At 43.5% G+C, this 17,970-nt stretch overlaps 2 protein-coding genes across 2 annotated transcripts; one reads left to right on the top strand and one right to left on the bottom strand.

Annotated features, from left to right (window-relative positions):
- Positions 1–1,367: 1,367 nt before the first annotated feature.
- On the bottom strand, positions 1,368–1,757 carry LOC133961398 (histone H2A-like). Its single transcript, XM_062396487.1, has one exon. The coding sequence runs from the start codon at positions 1,752–1,754 to the stop codon at positions 1,368–1,370; it is 387 nt and encodes a 128-aa protein (XP_062252471.1). The 5' UTR covers positions 1,755–1,757.
- A 9,405-nt stretch (positions 1,758–11,162) lies between these two features.
- On the top strand, positions 11,163–11,760 carry LOC133962103 (histone H2A, sperm-like). The gene is made up of 2 exons (XM_062397554.1): positions 11,163–11,246; positions 11,398–11,760. Exons 1-2 carry the CDS (start codon positions 11,163–11,165, stop codon positions 11,758–11,760), a joined length of 447 nt encoding a protein of 148 aa, XP_062253538.1.
- The last annotated feature ends 6,210 nt before the right edge of the window (positions 11,761–17,970 follow it).

Here is a 17,970-nt window from a genome sequence, read left to right as displayed (position 1 = left end):
AAGCCACTTTCTCATCCTCATCAGGTCGGCTGGATGATGCCTCGCTGCGCACATTCTTCTATGAAGCAATGGCTATTGTAAACAGTCGTCCACTCACAGTGGACAGTCTGAGTGATCCGAACAGTCCCGAACCATTAACGCCAAATCACCTGCTCACCTTAAAATCGGTTGTAGCCTTACCACCTCCTGGCAGCTTTATCAGAGAGGACATGTATGCTCGCAAGAGGTGGCGTCACGTTCAGTATCTTGCAGAGCAATTCTGGAGCCGTTGGAAAAGAGAGTACCTCTCGAACATCGCCACAAGACAACGCTGGCATGCTCCGAGGAGAAACCTGTTGGTCGGCGACATAGTCATGGAGAAGGCAGATGGTATGCCACGCAACGAGTGGAGATTGGCCAAAGTTGTAGAGACAGTGACTGATTCCGATGGACTGGTAAGAAGAGTGAAGATTCGTCTTGGAGAGGAAAAAAGGGACAAGGAAGGACGGCGTTCTGGCAAGCCCTCTATCGTTGAACGCCCAGTTCAGAAGCTGATCCTGCTACTAGAGACTGTTTAACCATCCTCCTCACACCAAACCTTTATCCTTTAAAGTATTGAAGTCATTATTTAGTAAATCATTCGTGTTTGCATCCCATATTGTTCTGAAATTCACTCGTGATTTGGTTGTAAATGACCTATTAATGCCCTATTGCTTTTTTTTTTATACTTTATTTTGAAACGGTTTCTTTTATTTTGAAAAGGCACTTCCTGGAAATACGGAAAAGATCGCTGCTTTGTGGTTGAATGAAAAGTATTCTTTTGTTGTTTTTAAGCACCTGGCTGAGAAAGGCACAAGTTCTTACGGTGTGTTCATATGTCACGGATGTGTGAAGAGAAAATAAAGGATAATGAACCATCAGTAAAAAAAAAAGAATCCGACCATCATTCAGCCGGGGACGCTACATCCATCAATGATACAGACAGGAGTTTAACTAAAAAAGAAAGATGCTGCTAGAACCTTATATATTGAACTCAATTTTTGCCTGTCACTCTCATCCCTGACTCAAACTACTGATTTACTGTGATTCTTAACCTCGAACTTGTTCATACTCAGCCTGTTAAATACGGCTCTCTTTAATGCCGTGGAGCCATGTACCTTAGGCGTATTCAAATGTGAATTATATTAATGTGTATTATGACTCCTAGCCCTTGCTTCCTAAATAATAATAAGACTAAACCAATGACACATATTGAATGCGAATATGCCCTACATGGCTTTTGTGTGTATTATACATGTTGCTGTGTGATATGAGGAGTTTTGTTCTTCAGAGGTGAGTGTGTGACTCTTAAAAGAGCCTTTGTGTCGGTGGTTTCCAGCGGCTTGGCTTTACTTGGACGTGGGGGCCTTCTCGGTCTTCTTGGGCAGAAGAACAGCCTGGATGTTGGGCAGCACGCCGCCCTGAGCGATGGTCACTCCGCCCAGGAGTTTGTTGAGCTCCTCGTCATTGCGGACGGCCAGCTGCAGGTGGCGGGGGATGATACGGCTCTTCTTGTTGTCGCTGGCGGCGTTTCCAGCCAGCTCCAGGATCTCAGCGGTGAGGTACTCCAGCAAAGCCGCCAGGTAGACGGGGGCGCCGGCACCAACGCGATGTGCGTAGTTGCCTTTACGCGGCAGCCTGTGAACACGACCGACGGAGAACTGGAGCCCAGCACGGGAAGAGCGAGTCTTTGCCTTAGCTCTGGCCTTTCCGCCGGTTTTACCTCTGCCAGACATTATGGATGAAGGTTGTTTCCTGAGATACGTCAACAGAAACTGCTGTGAACACAGCGAACCCTACTCTATATATGCGAGGAGCCAGCACGAAGATTAGTACCAGACCAACCAGAAAGAGCAGCGGAGGCCCGCCGGCACTTTCCTCCAATAAGCAGCGGGGACTCAGGGGTCGGTCCTTTGGGCGGCGCTGATCTCCATGAGGAGTCTCTCACCAATCAGGACCCCGGGATCTTCTTCTTCGCTTTGTTGTTTAATTGCGGCTGGCACCTAACGTTAACAGCGCATACTGTCACCTATTGTACTGGCATTTTTGTGTTGTTTAATTTGTTGTTTATTCGTTTTATTTATATATTTTAGCTGGCTAAACAACCCCTCGCCCCTTAATTTAAAGTTAAATATTCCTCATTCATCCAGAACGGGTTCAAAGGGAGCTCAAGCGCAGCATCAGGGAGAGCAAGGACAACTTCAGAAGAAAACTGGAGCACAAACTGGAGGAAAACAACACCAGGGACGTCTGGAGTGGTATGAATGAGATCACTGGTTTCAAGAGGAAAGATGGGGGAGCAGCTGGGGATGAACGACGTGCGAACGAGCTGAACACAGTCTTCAATAGGTTCAACTCCAACCCCCCCACCCCCAGCGGACCCTCCACTGACTCTATGACTGCCTCTACTGCTTCTCTGAGCAACAGAGAAGCAGCCGGTGGCACTGACCTCTCACATCATGAAGGTCATGAAAAGATTGGTCCTGACCCACCTCAGACCGCTGGTGTGCCCATCACAAGACCCCTTGCAGTTTGCATATCAGCCCCTTGTTGGGGTTGATGATGCAATCATCTACCTGCTGCAGAAGGCTTACTCCTCCCTGGAGAGACCCAACACCTCAGTCTGGATCATGTTTTTCGACTTCTCCAGCACCTTCAACACCATCCAGCCCAGACTGCCATACTGGAGGGCACGCAGGTGAGTGCTCCCCTCATCGCTTGGGTCGATGACTATCTGACGGGCAGACCACAGTTTGTGAGATTACAGAACTGTGTGTCAGATCGTCTGATCAGTAACATCGGGGCCCCCCAGGGAACTGTACTGTCCCCCTTCCTCTTCACCATATACACTGCTGACTTTAAGCACTGCACAGAGACGTGTCATCTGCAGAAGTTCTCTGATGACACGGCCATTGTGATGTGTGTTGAGGGCGGAGGGGAGGCTGAGTACAGGGACCTGGTTGACCGCTTTGTGAAGTGGTGTGGGGAGAACCGCATGCAGCTCAACGTGGCGAAGACGAGGGAGATGGTGGTGGATTTCAGGAGGAACAAGCCCCTGCCCTCTCCTGTCTGCATCGGTGGGACGGCTGTGGAGGTGGTCCCTGCATACAAGTACCTGGGTGTCACACTGGACAATAAACTGGACTGGTCCACCAACACAGAGGCCGTCTACAAGAAGGGCCTGAGCCGGCTTTATTTCCTGAGGAGGCTCAGGTCCTTCAACGTCTGCAACAAGATGCTGCAGATGTTCTATAAGTCTGTTGTGGCGAGCACCATCTTCTTTGCTGTGGTTTCCTGGGGTGCGGGCATCAAGGCTAAGGACGCCAACAAACTGAAAAAACTGATTAGGAAGGCAGAGTCTGTGGTTGGCTCTAAGCTTGTCACCCTGGAGGAGGTGGTGGAGGACAGGATGCTGGCAAAACTGTTGGCAATCATGGACAATCCGTCTCACCCCCTCCACAAAACACTGGATAAGCTAAGGAGCAGCTTCAGCCACAGACTCATTCAACCCCGCTGCTCTAAGGAACGATACAGGAAGTCGTTCCTCCCAACCGCAATAAGACTGTACAACGCATCTACCTCTGTCAGAGCCACCATCACAGAACTGCACTAAATATACCTGTCTCAATTCATCACTTTATACAATAATATTGTCTTTTGCACACTCAGTCTACATATTCTCACACTCATAGTATATTATATTATCTATTGTATCGCCAAATACTTATATTTATACCCATACTATATATCATATATTATATCATACTCTTTGTATATTCTTTGTATATATAAGTCTATATACACATATTTATACATGTGTACATGTTATTATTATTATTATTATATTTTACTATTATTATTATTATATATACTGTTGCTGCTATTATTACTATATACTGCTATTATATTGGTATAATTACTATCATATATAAATATACATTACATACTATATATACTCTACTATTTTTTATATACTGTCTAACAATAACATTTACCATCATATCATCAGTACTATTACCATCATCTGCCACTGCACCTTATCTACCTATTTATCTTGTGTTTCTGTTATTATTCTTTCTACTGCAATATTTTATATTTTATTCTATTGTATTGTATTTTATTGTATTCAAATGTACCGGCTGCTATGACGACTTAATTTCCCTTCGGGGATGAATAAAGTAATCTATCTATCTATCTATCTATCTATCCAATTTCTTTTAAAAACTCTAACAGGACTTTAAATTTCACTTCCCAAATACCCACATCTCCCCTGATCCTTCTGTAGCTTTCCTCGGTCTGTGTTAAATCTTTGGCAGTGACTGATGACATGTTCCACAATTTCTTTACCTAAACCACATTCACATGGTCCTTATGGATGTGTCACTATTCATTGCTTATTGTTTTCATTCATCCCACTTTTTGCTTTAACTGATACATATGGCCTCCTTTTCCTCCCTCATCCCATTGTTTGCGCCAGTCATGCATGATGGTACTCATTATTATTGTTCTGGCTTCGGCATAACTGATTGCTTCCTCCATAATTATTCCCTGTTTTAATGATTGTTTGGCGCGTGAATCAACCATTTAATTTCCCTCAATGACCTTTCGATTTGGGACCAACATGGATCTGACTTCAGTTTGTGAATAATTTGGTCTGTGTTTCATATATGTCATAAAAAAACTCTGCTCTGCAATGGGATGATTGACTGTATTGACAACAATGCTGATAGTGAATCTACATATTCTATAACCTTTTTATTTTGTTTGCTCCGTCCACTGTAATGCCATTGTTATTGCCAACATCTCTACTGTGTATACTTTTTACATTTATCTCTGGGGTAACAAAAGCAAACCAAGTCTTTCCTTCTTTCGGCTCCTTTGACCCATCTGTATATAGAATGGGTCAAGAGCATTGTCTGTTTTCCGTAGTCTTACCTCTACTATGTCTGCCCAATTTCCTTTTCTTTTGTCTCTCTTCATTTTTTCTTTAAAATAAAACTCATGTCATACAGGAGGAAAATGGAACTGTTGCACTTGATATTTTTTCAGGTAACCTCAGACTTTTTTGCTATTTTAGTTGCTATATATACATAACATTCGGTCTTTACTTTTTCCCTTTCCCAGCATGGTCTGACTTTAAGGGCCCTAACATTTGAATGTTCTTCTTCTTTGTGTCCTTTTAGGTTCGACCAGTAGATAAAAAATCTTCTGTTTGTATCTGAGGTTCATTGACAATTACCCCATCTCCACTTGGTGAGCTATATTTGGCAAGTTCTGACATTAAATTCACAGCTATTTGTCAGTAACATACATGAAAGTTGTCGAAACATCAAACCCCCACTAGTTGCTAACGTTGTTAAATGTACAGCAGCCTCATTTTAAACAATCCTTGACACTGCCGCCCTGCTGAACAATACGAAAGTAAACCAGAGCAGACTATCTCCATAGTATAGTTATCAAATATCTTTTAAAACAGATATCACAGACGTTGGAGAGGAAGTGGCGTTCCATCCACCAAGAGCATTTAAAGTGTACATACGAACCAAAGCCAGAAAATGGCTTACGCCAAAGAAAGTCATGATTTCTAAAACCTAGCGTAGGTGAGCGCACACCTGAACGCAATGTTTGCTTCATAAATCACAGTCCTACTGGAAACGTTTATACGTGGATGTGCCTCCAAATCCAAATCGGCCCTCCAAACGCCTACATTCAACAATAAATGGTGAATGCTTGAATATTAAATGATGCTGCTGACCAATGGGTTTCCACCGTGAGTTCTGACGGAGTCACGTCTTCAAGCGATGAGAAAAGGAAGCGAAACTTTCTGACACTGACATGAGGTATTTGTTAGTGAGGTGGAGGTGAAGAACGATTTCATGGGACTGCATTGATGTCACTAATAAAGAAAATACACTGATACCCTGATGCTGCAGCTGCGGATAACACAATGTGTGAGAGTGAAGATGAGCGAAAGAACGGAACCTGAAGTAAAAAAAAGATCAGTTATCACAGATCGATATCGAATCTAAACATAATTTACTTTAAGTTGTTTTATATATTTTTTTAATTAAAAGGTTCTTGTGGAACAGATATGTTGCGCAAGAAAAACCAGGCTGTTGGTTTTAATGTAAAAGATGAATTCGATCAGTAATCTGCTTCAGTTCACCACCTCACGTCTGCGTCGCTACTTTCCCGTCTCAAAAACGTTTGTACGCATGGGTGAGAGTTTGCGTGGGAATGCGCAAATTTTCCCATCAAGTTTGTTTTTATAAATCCCAACGTTTGCTTGAGAAGATAGATATATAGATAGATAACTTTATTCATCCCCGAAGGGAAACTAAGTCGTCATAGCAGCCGGTACATTTGAGTACAATGAAAACAAAAAAATAGAATAGAATAAAATAAAATAAAATAAAATAAAACAAAATATAAAATATTGCGGTAGAAACAATAAAAACAGAAACACAAGATAAATGGGTAGATAAGGTGCAGTGGCAGATGATGGTAAGTACTGATGATATGATGGTAATATTATTGTTACAGTATATAAAAAATAGTACAGTATATATAGTATATAATATATATTTATATATGAGAGTAATTATACCAATATAATAATAGCAGTATATAGTAATATTAGCAGCAAGAGTATATATAATAATAATAATAGTAAAATATAATAATAATAACAACAACATGTACACATGTATAAATATGTGTATATAGACTTATCTATACAAAGAATATATAAAGAGTATGATATAATATATGATATATAGTACGGGTATAAATATATATGTATTTGGCGATACAAAAGATAATATGATAAACTATGAGTGTAAGAATATGTAGACTGAGTGTGCAAAAGACAATATTATTGTATAAAGTGATGAATTGAGACAGGTATATTTAGTGCAGTTCTGTGATGGTGGCTCTGACAGAGGTAGATGCGTTGTACAGTCTTATTGCGGTTAGGAGGAACAATTTCCTGTATTGTTCCTTAGAGCAGCGGGGTTGAATGAGTCTGTGGCTGAAGCTGCTCCTTAGCTTGTCCAGTGTTATGTGGAGGGGGTGAGAGGGAATGTCCATGATTGCCAGCAGTTTTGCCAGCATCCTGTCCTCCACCACCTCCTCCAGGGTGACATGCTTAGAGCCAACTACAGACTCTGCCTTCCTGATTAGTTTTTTCAGTTTATTGGCGTCCTTAGCCTTGATGCCCGCACCCCAGGACACCACAGCAAAGAAGATGGTGCTCGCCACAACAGACTTATAGAACATCTGCAGCATCTTGTTGCAGACATTGAAGGACCTGAGCCTCCTCAGGAAATAAAGCCGGCTCAGGCCCTTCTTGTAGACGGCCTCTGTGTTGGTGGACCAGTCCAGTTTATTGTCCAGTGTGACACCCAGGTACTTGTATGCAGGGACCACCTCCACAGCCGTCCCACCGATGCAGGCAGGAGAGGGAAGGGGCTTGTTCCTCCTGAAATCCACCACCATCTCCCTCGTCTTCGCCACGTTGAGCTGCATGCGGTTCTCCCCACACCACTTCACAAAGCTGTCAACCAGGTCCCTGTACTCAGCCTCCCCTCCGCCCTCAACACACCCCAAAATGGCTGTGTCATCAGAGAACTTCTGCAGATGACACGTCTCTGTGCAGTGCTTAAAGTCAGCAGTGTATATGGTGAAGAGGAAGGGGGACAGCACAGTTCCCTGGGGGGCCCCGATGTTACTGATCAGGGGCCGGTATTTCAAAATGATTCGACAGGATTAATCCACCTGGATTGGATTAAATCCTGATCAGATCCTAAAAACGGGTATTTCAAAGCAAATCTGATCCTGAAGATTCAGATTCAGATTTGGCAATCCAATCCTGCCTTTGATCCGGATTAAAAGCTGCTGTTGAGTATTTCAAAACTTAAGTGGGAAATCTGGATCAGATTGATCCTAAAAATCAGGATCACCCTGATCCCACCTCAGAGGTGGATTTGAGGGAGATTACATGTTAAGATTTGAACAGTTGAAGTGTAACTGCCCCCAAAGTTCTTTGTTTAATACACCTAAGCTTCACTGCTGTTTGATCAATGTTTATTTCCTTTTCACGTTCCTTTTTTTTTTCTGCAAACATGCACGCTTTTCACTGCAATACTTTAACAAATCGGCGTCAGAAGTGCAACACAGAATAAACATTACACTACTGCGTGTAAGTGACATTACAAACTCCAATTAACAAGGAATTATGAAGGAAAAACAATGTGATTTATTAAACAAACAGTGTTAAACTATGCAGTATACATTTCAGTCTTTTAACTGCTTTTCCAGCAACTGAATTCTTAACTTCACTTCTTCTTGTTTAAGAAGTGTTAGTTTGATTTGTTCATTTGTTAGAATTATTTGTTGCTGAGCCCGTTCCGTTTCCGCCTTCAGTAGTTCATTGTAGCCATCCCCCTTCTCAGCTTGCCTTTTGTGCTTACATGGTGGTGGTTAATTTGTATTTCTCTTGATCCTCATTGATAAGGTCTGGTGCTTTTGTTTAACAAAACTTTGTATGTTTAAGTTTGAATATGAATGCCTTATTTAAGTAACAGTTTTTTTTGTTAAGTTACCCACTGATAAAGGCCTCCACTGAAACTCTGTCAAATGTTTTTATTCACATGCATTCAGCACACACACTTAATTTTCATAGCCAAAGCTCAAAAAGTAATGCCATTTGGAGCAAGTCTGTGCAAGTCTCTTCCCACAGACATCTGTAAAGAAAATCTAATATTAAGGTTTTAGGGCTGTCCCCTTTGTTAACAACTGTTTCCTAAAAAGATATGTACAACACATTTTAAAATCTACACACAATGCCTTGCGAGTGAATGCATTCAAATGGACTGTGGACCGCGACATACAGACGCTAGCCTATTTACTAGCTTGTTAGCTCCTTAACACAGGAGTCAATGGAGCAGCGTTAGCTCGCATTAGCGCGAACTCTGCTTAATTAGAGATCGCCGAGCTCTTCTTTCAACTTTGTGCTGATTTACATAATTGGTTAACTCAATATAATGATTGCCTTTCATCTAGTCTGAGGACGCATCAACACTGGCTAAGATTATACTTTAATTCAGAGACAATAGTTGAGCTAGCTTCTCCTTTTTTTGTAAAATGTTGGCGCCATTTCCTGTTTCCTGTCTGTGATCCAGGGGGCGGGACGGATTTGGACATCCCAATCTGCCGGTATCAGGATCACTCTGATCCAATTTAGCAAAGTTTTGAAATACCGGGATAGATCCAGTTGATCCGTGGCTGAGGACAGGGGGATTTGGTTATCCGGATCATTCTGATCTGGATTACAAGTTTTGAAATACCGGCCCCAGACTATCAGACACACAGTTCTGTAATCTCACAAACTGCGGTCTGCCCGTCAGATAGTCATCGACCCAAGCGATGAGGGCAGCACTCACCTGCGTGCCCTCCAGTTTGGCCTTCAGCAGTCTGGGCTGGATGGTGTTGAAGGCGCTGGAGAAGTCGAAAACATGATCCGGACTGAGGTGTTGGGTCTGTCCAGGGAGGAGTAAGCCTTCTGCAGCAGGTAGATGATTGCATCATCAACCCCAACATGGGGCTGATATGCAAACTGCAGGGGGTCTTGTGATGGGCACACCAGCGGTCTGAGGTGGGCCAGGACCAGTCTTTCCATGACCTTCATGATGTGAGAGGTCAGTGCCACCGGCCTGTACTCCTCCAGTGCAGCATGACATCCTTTTTTGGGCACTGGGACCAAGCAGGATGTTTTCCAGAGCACTGGCACTCTCTGAAGGTGTAGGCTCAGGTTGAAGAGGTGCTGGAGAACTCCACAGAGCTGGCTGGAACAGGCCTTCAGCACACGAGGGCTGATGCGGTCCGGCCCCGCAGCTTTCCTCGGTTTGAGCCTCTCCAGCTCTCTCCTCACCTGGCTGGCTGTGATGTGGAGTCCAGACTGGGGGGTGGGGGATGTCAGTGGTGGGTTTGAGGGTGGTGCAGAGATGTGTGTGTTGCAGGAGGTGGTGGGGGGCTGTGGGGGATGTGAGGATGTCCTAGGGGTGGGAGGTGTGAAAAGGTCTGTGGTAAAGGCCAGCGGGGGGGGGGGGGGGGGGGTAGATGGTGACAGGGGGTGATGGGGGGAGGTGGGGGGGTTGTTGCTCAGAGATGCAGTAGAGGTAGTCGTAGAGTCAGTGGCTTCAGTGGAGGGTCCACTGGGGGTGGGGGGGTTGGAGTTGAACCTATTGAAGAACGTGTTCAGCTCGTTCGCACGTCGTTCATCCCCAGCTGCTCCCCCATCTCTCCTCTTGAAACCAGTGATCTCCTTCATACCACTCCAGACGTCCCTGGTGTTGTTTTCCTCCAGTTTGTGCTCCAGTTTTCTTCTGAAGTTGTCCTTGCTCTCCCTGATGCTGCGCTTGAGCTCCCTTTGAACCCGTTTGAGTTCTGCTCTGTCCCGTGATCTAAAGGCCCTCTTCTTCTCGTTGAGAAGGGCCTTCAGGTCGCTTGTAACCCACGGCTTGTTATTTGGGTAACAGCGGACCTCTTTAGTGGGGATGGTGTTATCGATGCAGAACCCAATGTACTCAGAGACACAGTCAGTCAGGCCATCAATGTCCTCACCATGTGGCTCATACAGAGCATCCCAGTCTGTGGCCTCCAGCGCCCTACGCAGTGTTTCCATGGCCTCATGAGACCATTTCCTCACTGTCCTCACTGTGACTGGGTGCTGCTGAATCACAGGCTTGTATGATGGTGGGAGCAGGACTAGGTTGTGGTCTGACCTGCCCAGTTGTGGCAGGGCAGTGGAGCTGTATGCATCCTTAACATTTGTGGATGAGAGGGAAGCATGATTAAAGTCACCTGTGATGATGATGAAGGCCCCGGGGTGTTGTGTCTGTAATCTTGCAGTCACAGTGTGGATGACATCACACGCTGCTTCTGCGTTCCCAGATGGAGGAATGTAAACATTGATGGCGAAAACATTGGTAAACTCCCTCTGCAAATAATATGGACAAAGTCCGACGGCGACAAGCTCAATGTCCGGGCTGCAGACACGCTGTTTAACGATGACGTGCCCGGGGTGACACCACCTGTTGTTCACGAGCACGGCGAGTCCCCCTCCTTTCTTCTTGCCGGTCGCGATGGTGTCTCTGTCGGCTCGAACCGTCTGGAAGCCAGGAATGGTGACGTTGGAGTCCGGTATCTGCTCGTGCAGCCACGTTTCCGTGAGACACACTATACTGGACTCCCTGTACTCCCTTGTGTCCTGATGAGCGCTTCCAGTTCGTCCACTTTATTTGCCAGCGACCTCACGTTTCCAGTGATGACTGCAGGGATGAAGGGCTTAAACTACCTCTTCTCCATCCTCCGTTTAAGCCCCGCTCTGCAGCCCCGCCGTCTCGTCTTAAGTTCCTCCGGGATGGTGGGTCTCTCTCCGGCCAAGAGGGTAGTGTGCCTCAGGGCGATCAGCTTGTCGCGGGTGCAGGTGCTGGCGCCCCCGTCTATCTGGCGGCTGTGATGGAGTACCTCACCGCTGAGATCCTGGAGCTGGCTGGAAACGCTGCACGCGACAACAAGAAGAGCCGTATCATCCCCCGCCACCTGCAGCTGGCCGTCCGCAACGACGAGGAACTCATCATACTCCTGGGCGGAGTGACCATCGCTCAGGGCGGCATGCTGCCCAACATCCAGGCTGTTCTTCTGCCCAAGAAGACCGAGAAGGCCCCCAAGTCCAAGTAAAGCAAAGCTGCTGGAAACCACCAACACAAAGGCTCTTTTAAGAGCCATACACTCATCTCCAAAGAGCAAAACTCATATCACCAACCAACTTTTAGATTGATCAAGTACACCCACAAGTGATTTGAGGCACATTAGCATTCAATTCGTATTGATTGGGTTGTTTTTCTTCGTCACATGTTCTTATCAGTTATTGAGGAAACCATAGTTTATCTGGAAGTGTTAATATACATTTAGATAAGCCTTAGATACATGAATCCAAGGCATTAAAGAGACCTGCATGTATCTGTCAAGATGTACAGTACTAACCGTATATCTACAAAGTAATGTAGTCATTAACCATAAATCAGATTTTCAGGCTGTGTGTCCGGTCACATGCATGATTATAGTAATGAGGCTGTCCTGAGTGACAGTGCATGGAGCTCTGTCACCATCCAAATGGTTTGGATTCCTAGATACATTTTTGGGCACTGAAGTTTTCTCTTATTCCCCAGAGGAGACTCTCGATCAATTCAACCATAAGCTCCACTTTCTGAGCTTTCCACCACTTATAACCACCAATAACCAGAGCAAATTCCTTGTAGGTGTAAACCTACATGGCAATAAAATACTTCTGATTCTGATTCTGATCATTCAGCACAGTTAGTTTACTTTCTCCTGCCTCCCCTTTTCCTCCTGAACCAATGAAAAGGAGACACTGGGATGAAACCTTCAATTGTATTTGTGCATCCTGGTCTTCTGTTTATACACTCCTGATCAAAATCTTAAGACCAGTTAAAAAATTGCATGAATTTGCATTTTGCACTGTTGGATCTTAGGCAGGTTCTAAGTAAGGCTTATAGATGCAAAAAGAAGAAATGGGAACAAGAGACCAAAAGTTGTGAGCAGGCAATTTATTGAAAACAACAATTTAACTCAAATAGGCTGTTCATCAGCTGATTAAACGTTTAAGACCACAGCCTTTAAAAGCCAAAATCTGTGCAAAAATTTGGATTCCATATCATTTCCTGTCAAGTAATCACACTGTGAAGATCTCTTGATGGCAAAGGCAAAAAAGCTCACCGTCTTTGAACGTGGTAGGATTGTTGAACTGCATAAACAAGGCCTCTCACAATGTGCCAACGCTGCTGAGGTTGGACGCAGTAAGACAGTCATTTTTGTGCTGAGACGGAGGATCTGAATGGCTGTCCGTCAAGACACGGAAAGATCCTCGTCCCAAATTAAGGCCATTACTGGTGCTGACTGCAGCCCAATAACCATCAGACGGCATCTGCGAAGGAAGGGCTTAAAAAACAAGAAACGTCTTCAAAGGCCACTGCTCCTTCAACGCCACAAATTGCCGTTTAGACTTTGCAAGGGAGCACCAAACATGGGACATTCAAAGGTGGAAGAAAGTTTTATTCTCTGACGAGAAAAAATTTAACCTTGATGGTCCTGATGGCTTCCAACGTTACTTGCATGACAAGGAGATGCCACCTGAGATGTTTTCTACGCGGCACAGTGGAGGGGGCACCATCATGATCTGGGGTGCTTTTTCCTTCAATGGAACAATGGAGCTCCAGGTTGTGCAGGGGTGTCAAACAGCAGCTGGCTATGTGGAGATGTTGCGGCGGGCATCCCTTATGACTGAGGGCCCTCGTCTGTGTGGTAACGACTGGGTTTTTCAGCAGGACAACGCTCCAATTCACAATGCCCGTCTGACCAAGACTTTTTTCCAGGAGAATAACATCACTCTTTTGGACCATCCTGCGTGTTCCCCTGATCTTTTGGAAACACTTGCAGCGCCAATATTAAGGCAGCAGAGGGCATCCTAAGACCATAGTTTGATCAAGACTCAAATTGTGACAGAGCCATTTCGTCCCCTCTTCCCCCAATTTAAATCTGTCTGGAGCCGCACAACATATTTGATAACACAGGTTATAAAGTTAGATATATACATATATCTATATATGTATATATAGATATACAATATATATAAAAACTATAGTTTGTTGTATTTATTAAATAATAGAACGACAATATAAAAAACTGTTGACATTTAACTGCTATTTTTACCTGTTACAAAATAGGAAAACACCAAACTCTTTGGAATTGGAGAACAAAATACATGTGTGGGCCTAGTTTGGATTAAACTAAACACAGAGCTCAGCTTTTTTTGCTCATCTCCAGCTTGGTACATTTCAGCAGATGCTGTGAGCTTGCTCTGGAAATATCTTTCCACATTACATTTCCTATTGTTTGCTAATTCCTCGCCACATATCAAGCATACATGTAAGACAGCATCGGTGGCAGTGAAAGCAAATTAATCTGTCCACGCAGAATTAAACTCTAGTTTCCTCCCAGACTTGTCTTTTCTGGGATTTATCCATGATTAATTTACCGAGGCCGGGGTTCGGAACTATAGATCAGCGACCCCCGGACGTAATAGTATGTCATGCATATTTTAGTTGCTGAAATATTAAAACAAAGCCTGAGAGCAGGTCAGACTGGAGGCCGACACAGAAACTGCAGATCGGTACAAACCACCTGCAGCTTCTGCTTTGATCAAGAAGCTTAGGAGATGATCTCTGATCAGCTGAGACCAGAGAAACTCGTTGTTTTCACTGTTTCCCCTGTTGAGAAGCAGCCGGTCAGTCACTGAGAGGCTGCTCCACGTGAACGAGCTCCGATCTCACTGTGTCTCTCTGAGCGAGTGAGCGTGGGCTCAGGGCGGGGGGCGGAGCCCTGGATCTGTGTGTGTGTCCACTATCTGGGAGCGCGCACTCACACACACACACATTCACCCGCTCCTGGTATTTCATGATGGCCTGATACGATGATTATTTAAAAAATGAACGTGAACGCTACATTCACTCACGTTCATCATGTGAAAGAACTGATTCGTTAAGTTCACCGTTCGAGAACAATATGCGCAACATGCACTGCACAGGGAGCCACTGCAGAGGGGCTAAAGAGCTGCATGCGGCTCCGTAGCCTATGTTACATCTATTGACAACATTAGGACTCACCATCACGAACGATGCCATACGATGAATATGAGCGCAACAGCACTGCTGTAATACATCACTGCTTAAAACACTGCATTTATTGAACGATTAAAAAAATCACATGATACAGCTTGTCACACAAATTCAGCTTTAAAAGTTACTGTCATTTGTCTATAACAGACGAAAATTAGCTGCCTGCAAATGAAACTGATTGCCCCCAACCACTTGGAACAAGGAACAGATGCCAACAAGTGCATTATTTAGTAGAAGACATCAAGTTATCAAATTAATCAACTTTTCGTCCCACCGTCTGACTGTGGCTTGGAGTCAAAGTCTGATGACACGCCATCAAAACACGAGCATCTGTATCTTGGACATATTTGATCCAATCGACTCCAAACTAGACATGTAAGACAAGAGTCGCAACCTGATGACATCTACAGAGACACCAAGACTTAAAATAATAGCGCCACCTGCTGGCTACAGGAAGTGAAGCGTTTATTCTTGCTGCAGAGCTTAAAACGCACGCAAGGCAGAGACATGCGCTTGGTCATCGATGGCTCTCTCTTCCCCGACCGCAACAGACTTGAAATTGCCTCTGCTCGGGCCTGTTAGTGCTACAACGTAGCCCTAGTTGTAATTGTGTTTACATTAACCAGTGAGTGAATAAATAGGTCAGTCAGTCAGGGTCCAACAGGCTGCAGTTTAAGGCCTTCGTCCAACTCCAGCAGTACGAGGGAACATCAGTGTCTAACTCACGCTGTGGTGCGTAAAGGACCCATGTGTTCTTCATAGCAACAAATGAAGTTGCTCAGTGTGTATTTATATATGCACTAAATGGCTCTGTGTCTCTGTGTATATATTAATGTATGTGTGTGGATATATGTGTGTGTGAATGTCGGTCTGTGTATTTGTGTGAATGTATGTATGTTAACATACACAGATAATTTTACCAACTGGATGAATTTATTTAGCATGACAAAGATATATTTGCTCTGGTTTAATTTGTTCTGGTTTTATTACCATTCTCACCAATGTCGACAACAATTTCTTATTTTGTGGTTACATTAATACTTTTTTGATAGTTATCTAGATACAGTTATCTCATTTTTCACCTATGTGTGTTTTTGTACAGACTTGAAGCGTAAAGCTCCACAACTTCTATTCAGGGCATCAAACTGTTGAGGTTAAGCACCTAAGTAAACAACTCTGTCCATGGTCCCGAAACAAGATTAAAACATTTAAGTCTTTTTAAATTATTCTCTGAAAAATTACTTAGTGTTCTAACCATGAATATGAGAAAAAAACGTCACCTGGATAAACCCTCTACTCCCTGTTAGTAAATCGAACCTCGTTACTTTCCCTCTGTTGGTGTTGCAGTGTCTGATGACAGTTCATCAATACTTTGGTTTAATGACAGTCAATGATCAAGTTGATGCAGCTACAGAGCTCATTTGTATGACTCAAACAAGAAGCTGCAATAAAACAGGAGAAGCTGAGCTACTGGAAAAGAACAAAGCTTCTGACAGGACAGGTAGGAAAGTTCATCTGGTAGTGGTTCTGGTTCACATAACTGGAGATCAGCCCCATCTGTAGGCTGCCTGGTGTTACTACAGTATATATACATATATATATATATATACATATATCACATATATACAGTTGCAATCAGAAATATTCAACCCCCTCACCTCAATAGACATTATAGTGATGTGGATGACACATATAATGACAATAAATGACAAAAAACCTCATCAAACAACAAAAGATATTTATTGATGCGTATTTTAGTTATTTTGACAACAGAAGTTGACTTAACTTTGAAGTTCAAATGTAAAATGTAACTCTTTCAACACATGTGCATGTGCAGTATTATTCAACCCCCCAGCTTCAGTACTTTGTGGCGCATCCTCTAGCTTTTATAACTTCTAAAAAATGTTTTCGGTAAGTGCGGACAAGCTTCTTACACCTCTCGATTGGAATCTTTGCCCATTTTTCAAGTGCAAAAGCCTCTAGATCAGTGATATTTGATGGCTTCCATGCTGCAACTGCCTTCTTTAAATCCCACCAAAGATTTTCAATCAAATTTGAATCTGGTGACTGTGAATGCAACTCCAGGATGTTCCAGGATCTTTTTCTCAACCAAGCTTTGGTGGACTTGGAGATTTAGCTTTGGATCATTGTCTTGCTGGAAAGTCCAATGATCACCAAGGTTCAATTTGTCAACAGAAGGAATCACATTCCTCTTTAAAATGGCCTGGTATTTCTGTGAATCCATGATGCCATGTACACAATAAGGATTGCTAGTTCCCGCCGCAGAAAAACAGCCCAACATCATCTTTGACCAACCTCCATGCTGGACTGTGGGGATGGTATCCTTCTGGTCATAAGCCTGGCCTTTCACACGCCAGACAAAGTGCTGGTCCATACGTCAAAACAGTTCCAGTTTGGTTTCATCAGTCCATAGAACTGTCACCCAAACCTCTGTAGGCTTATCCAAATTCCTCCTGGCATATTCTAGTCGACTTTTGATGTTGCTTGTGGTCAAGAGCAGTGTGCGTCTTGGAGCTGGCCATTAAGTCCTTTATTATTCAGTGCACGTCTTATAGTTGCCACTGCAGCATTTGTACCAGCCTTCATCAGGTCATCCTGTAGATGTCTTGCAGTCACACAGGGGTTTATCTGAGTTTTTCTGACTAAGTTGCTGAGGGTCCTTGATGAAATACTGGGCTTTCTTCCACGAACAGGCATGTTTGAAGCTGCTCCATCAGTTGTAAACTTCCTTATAATGTTCCCAATTGTGTCTCTTGGAATATAATTTTTTGGGGAATTCTTTTGTTCACATATATTCATATATATATATATATATATATGTATGTATGTATGATGTGAAGCTGGAAGTGTAATTTTTTCTAAGCCGCTCACCCACAACTTCACAACAAGGTTTTTTACCGTCTTATATGTGTGTTAATCTATGTATACCGTTTTTAAGTATCACATATTAAGTAAGTAAAGACACAATGAAACTACGATAAATATACAAACAAGAGACTCTTTGAGGATAATATATAATTAAAAAAGAAATCGCTGCACATCAGATTAAATGATGTGCTTCAATAGTGGTCTGGCTCTATTTTAAACAGAGTACACAACTTTGTTAAATATTATTTGATATTTTGATATGAAACATCTTCATCTTTACAATTTAAGAAATAGATATTTAATA

Source organism: Platichthys flesus, chromosome 10 (genome assembly GCF_949316205.1).
Source record: "Platichthys flesus chromosome 10, fPlaFle2.1, whole genome shotgun sequence".
Lineage (NCBI taxonomy): Eukaryota > Metazoa > Chordata > Actinopteri > Pleuronectiformes > Pleuronectidae > Platichthys > Platichthys flesus.
The sequence above is the reverse complement of the archived record's forward strand: the minus strand, read 5'-3'. Positions and strand labels throughout refer to the sequence as shown.

Bases quoted from the DNA above. Each gene is read 5' to 3' on its own strand.
- LOC133961398 (XM_062396487.1), bottom strand. From the start codon at position 1,754: ATGTCTGGCAGAGGTAAAACCGGCGGAAAGGCCAGAGCTAAGGCAAAG.
- LOC133962103 (XM_062397554.1), top strand. From the start codon at position 11,163: ATGGTGTCTCTGTCGGCTCGAACCGTCTGGAAGCCAGGAATGGTGACG. The intron at 11,247-11,397 runs GTGAGACACACT...CCTCCGTTTAAG, and splicing joins GCTCGTGCAGCCACGTTTCC to CCCCGCTCTGCAGCCCCGCC.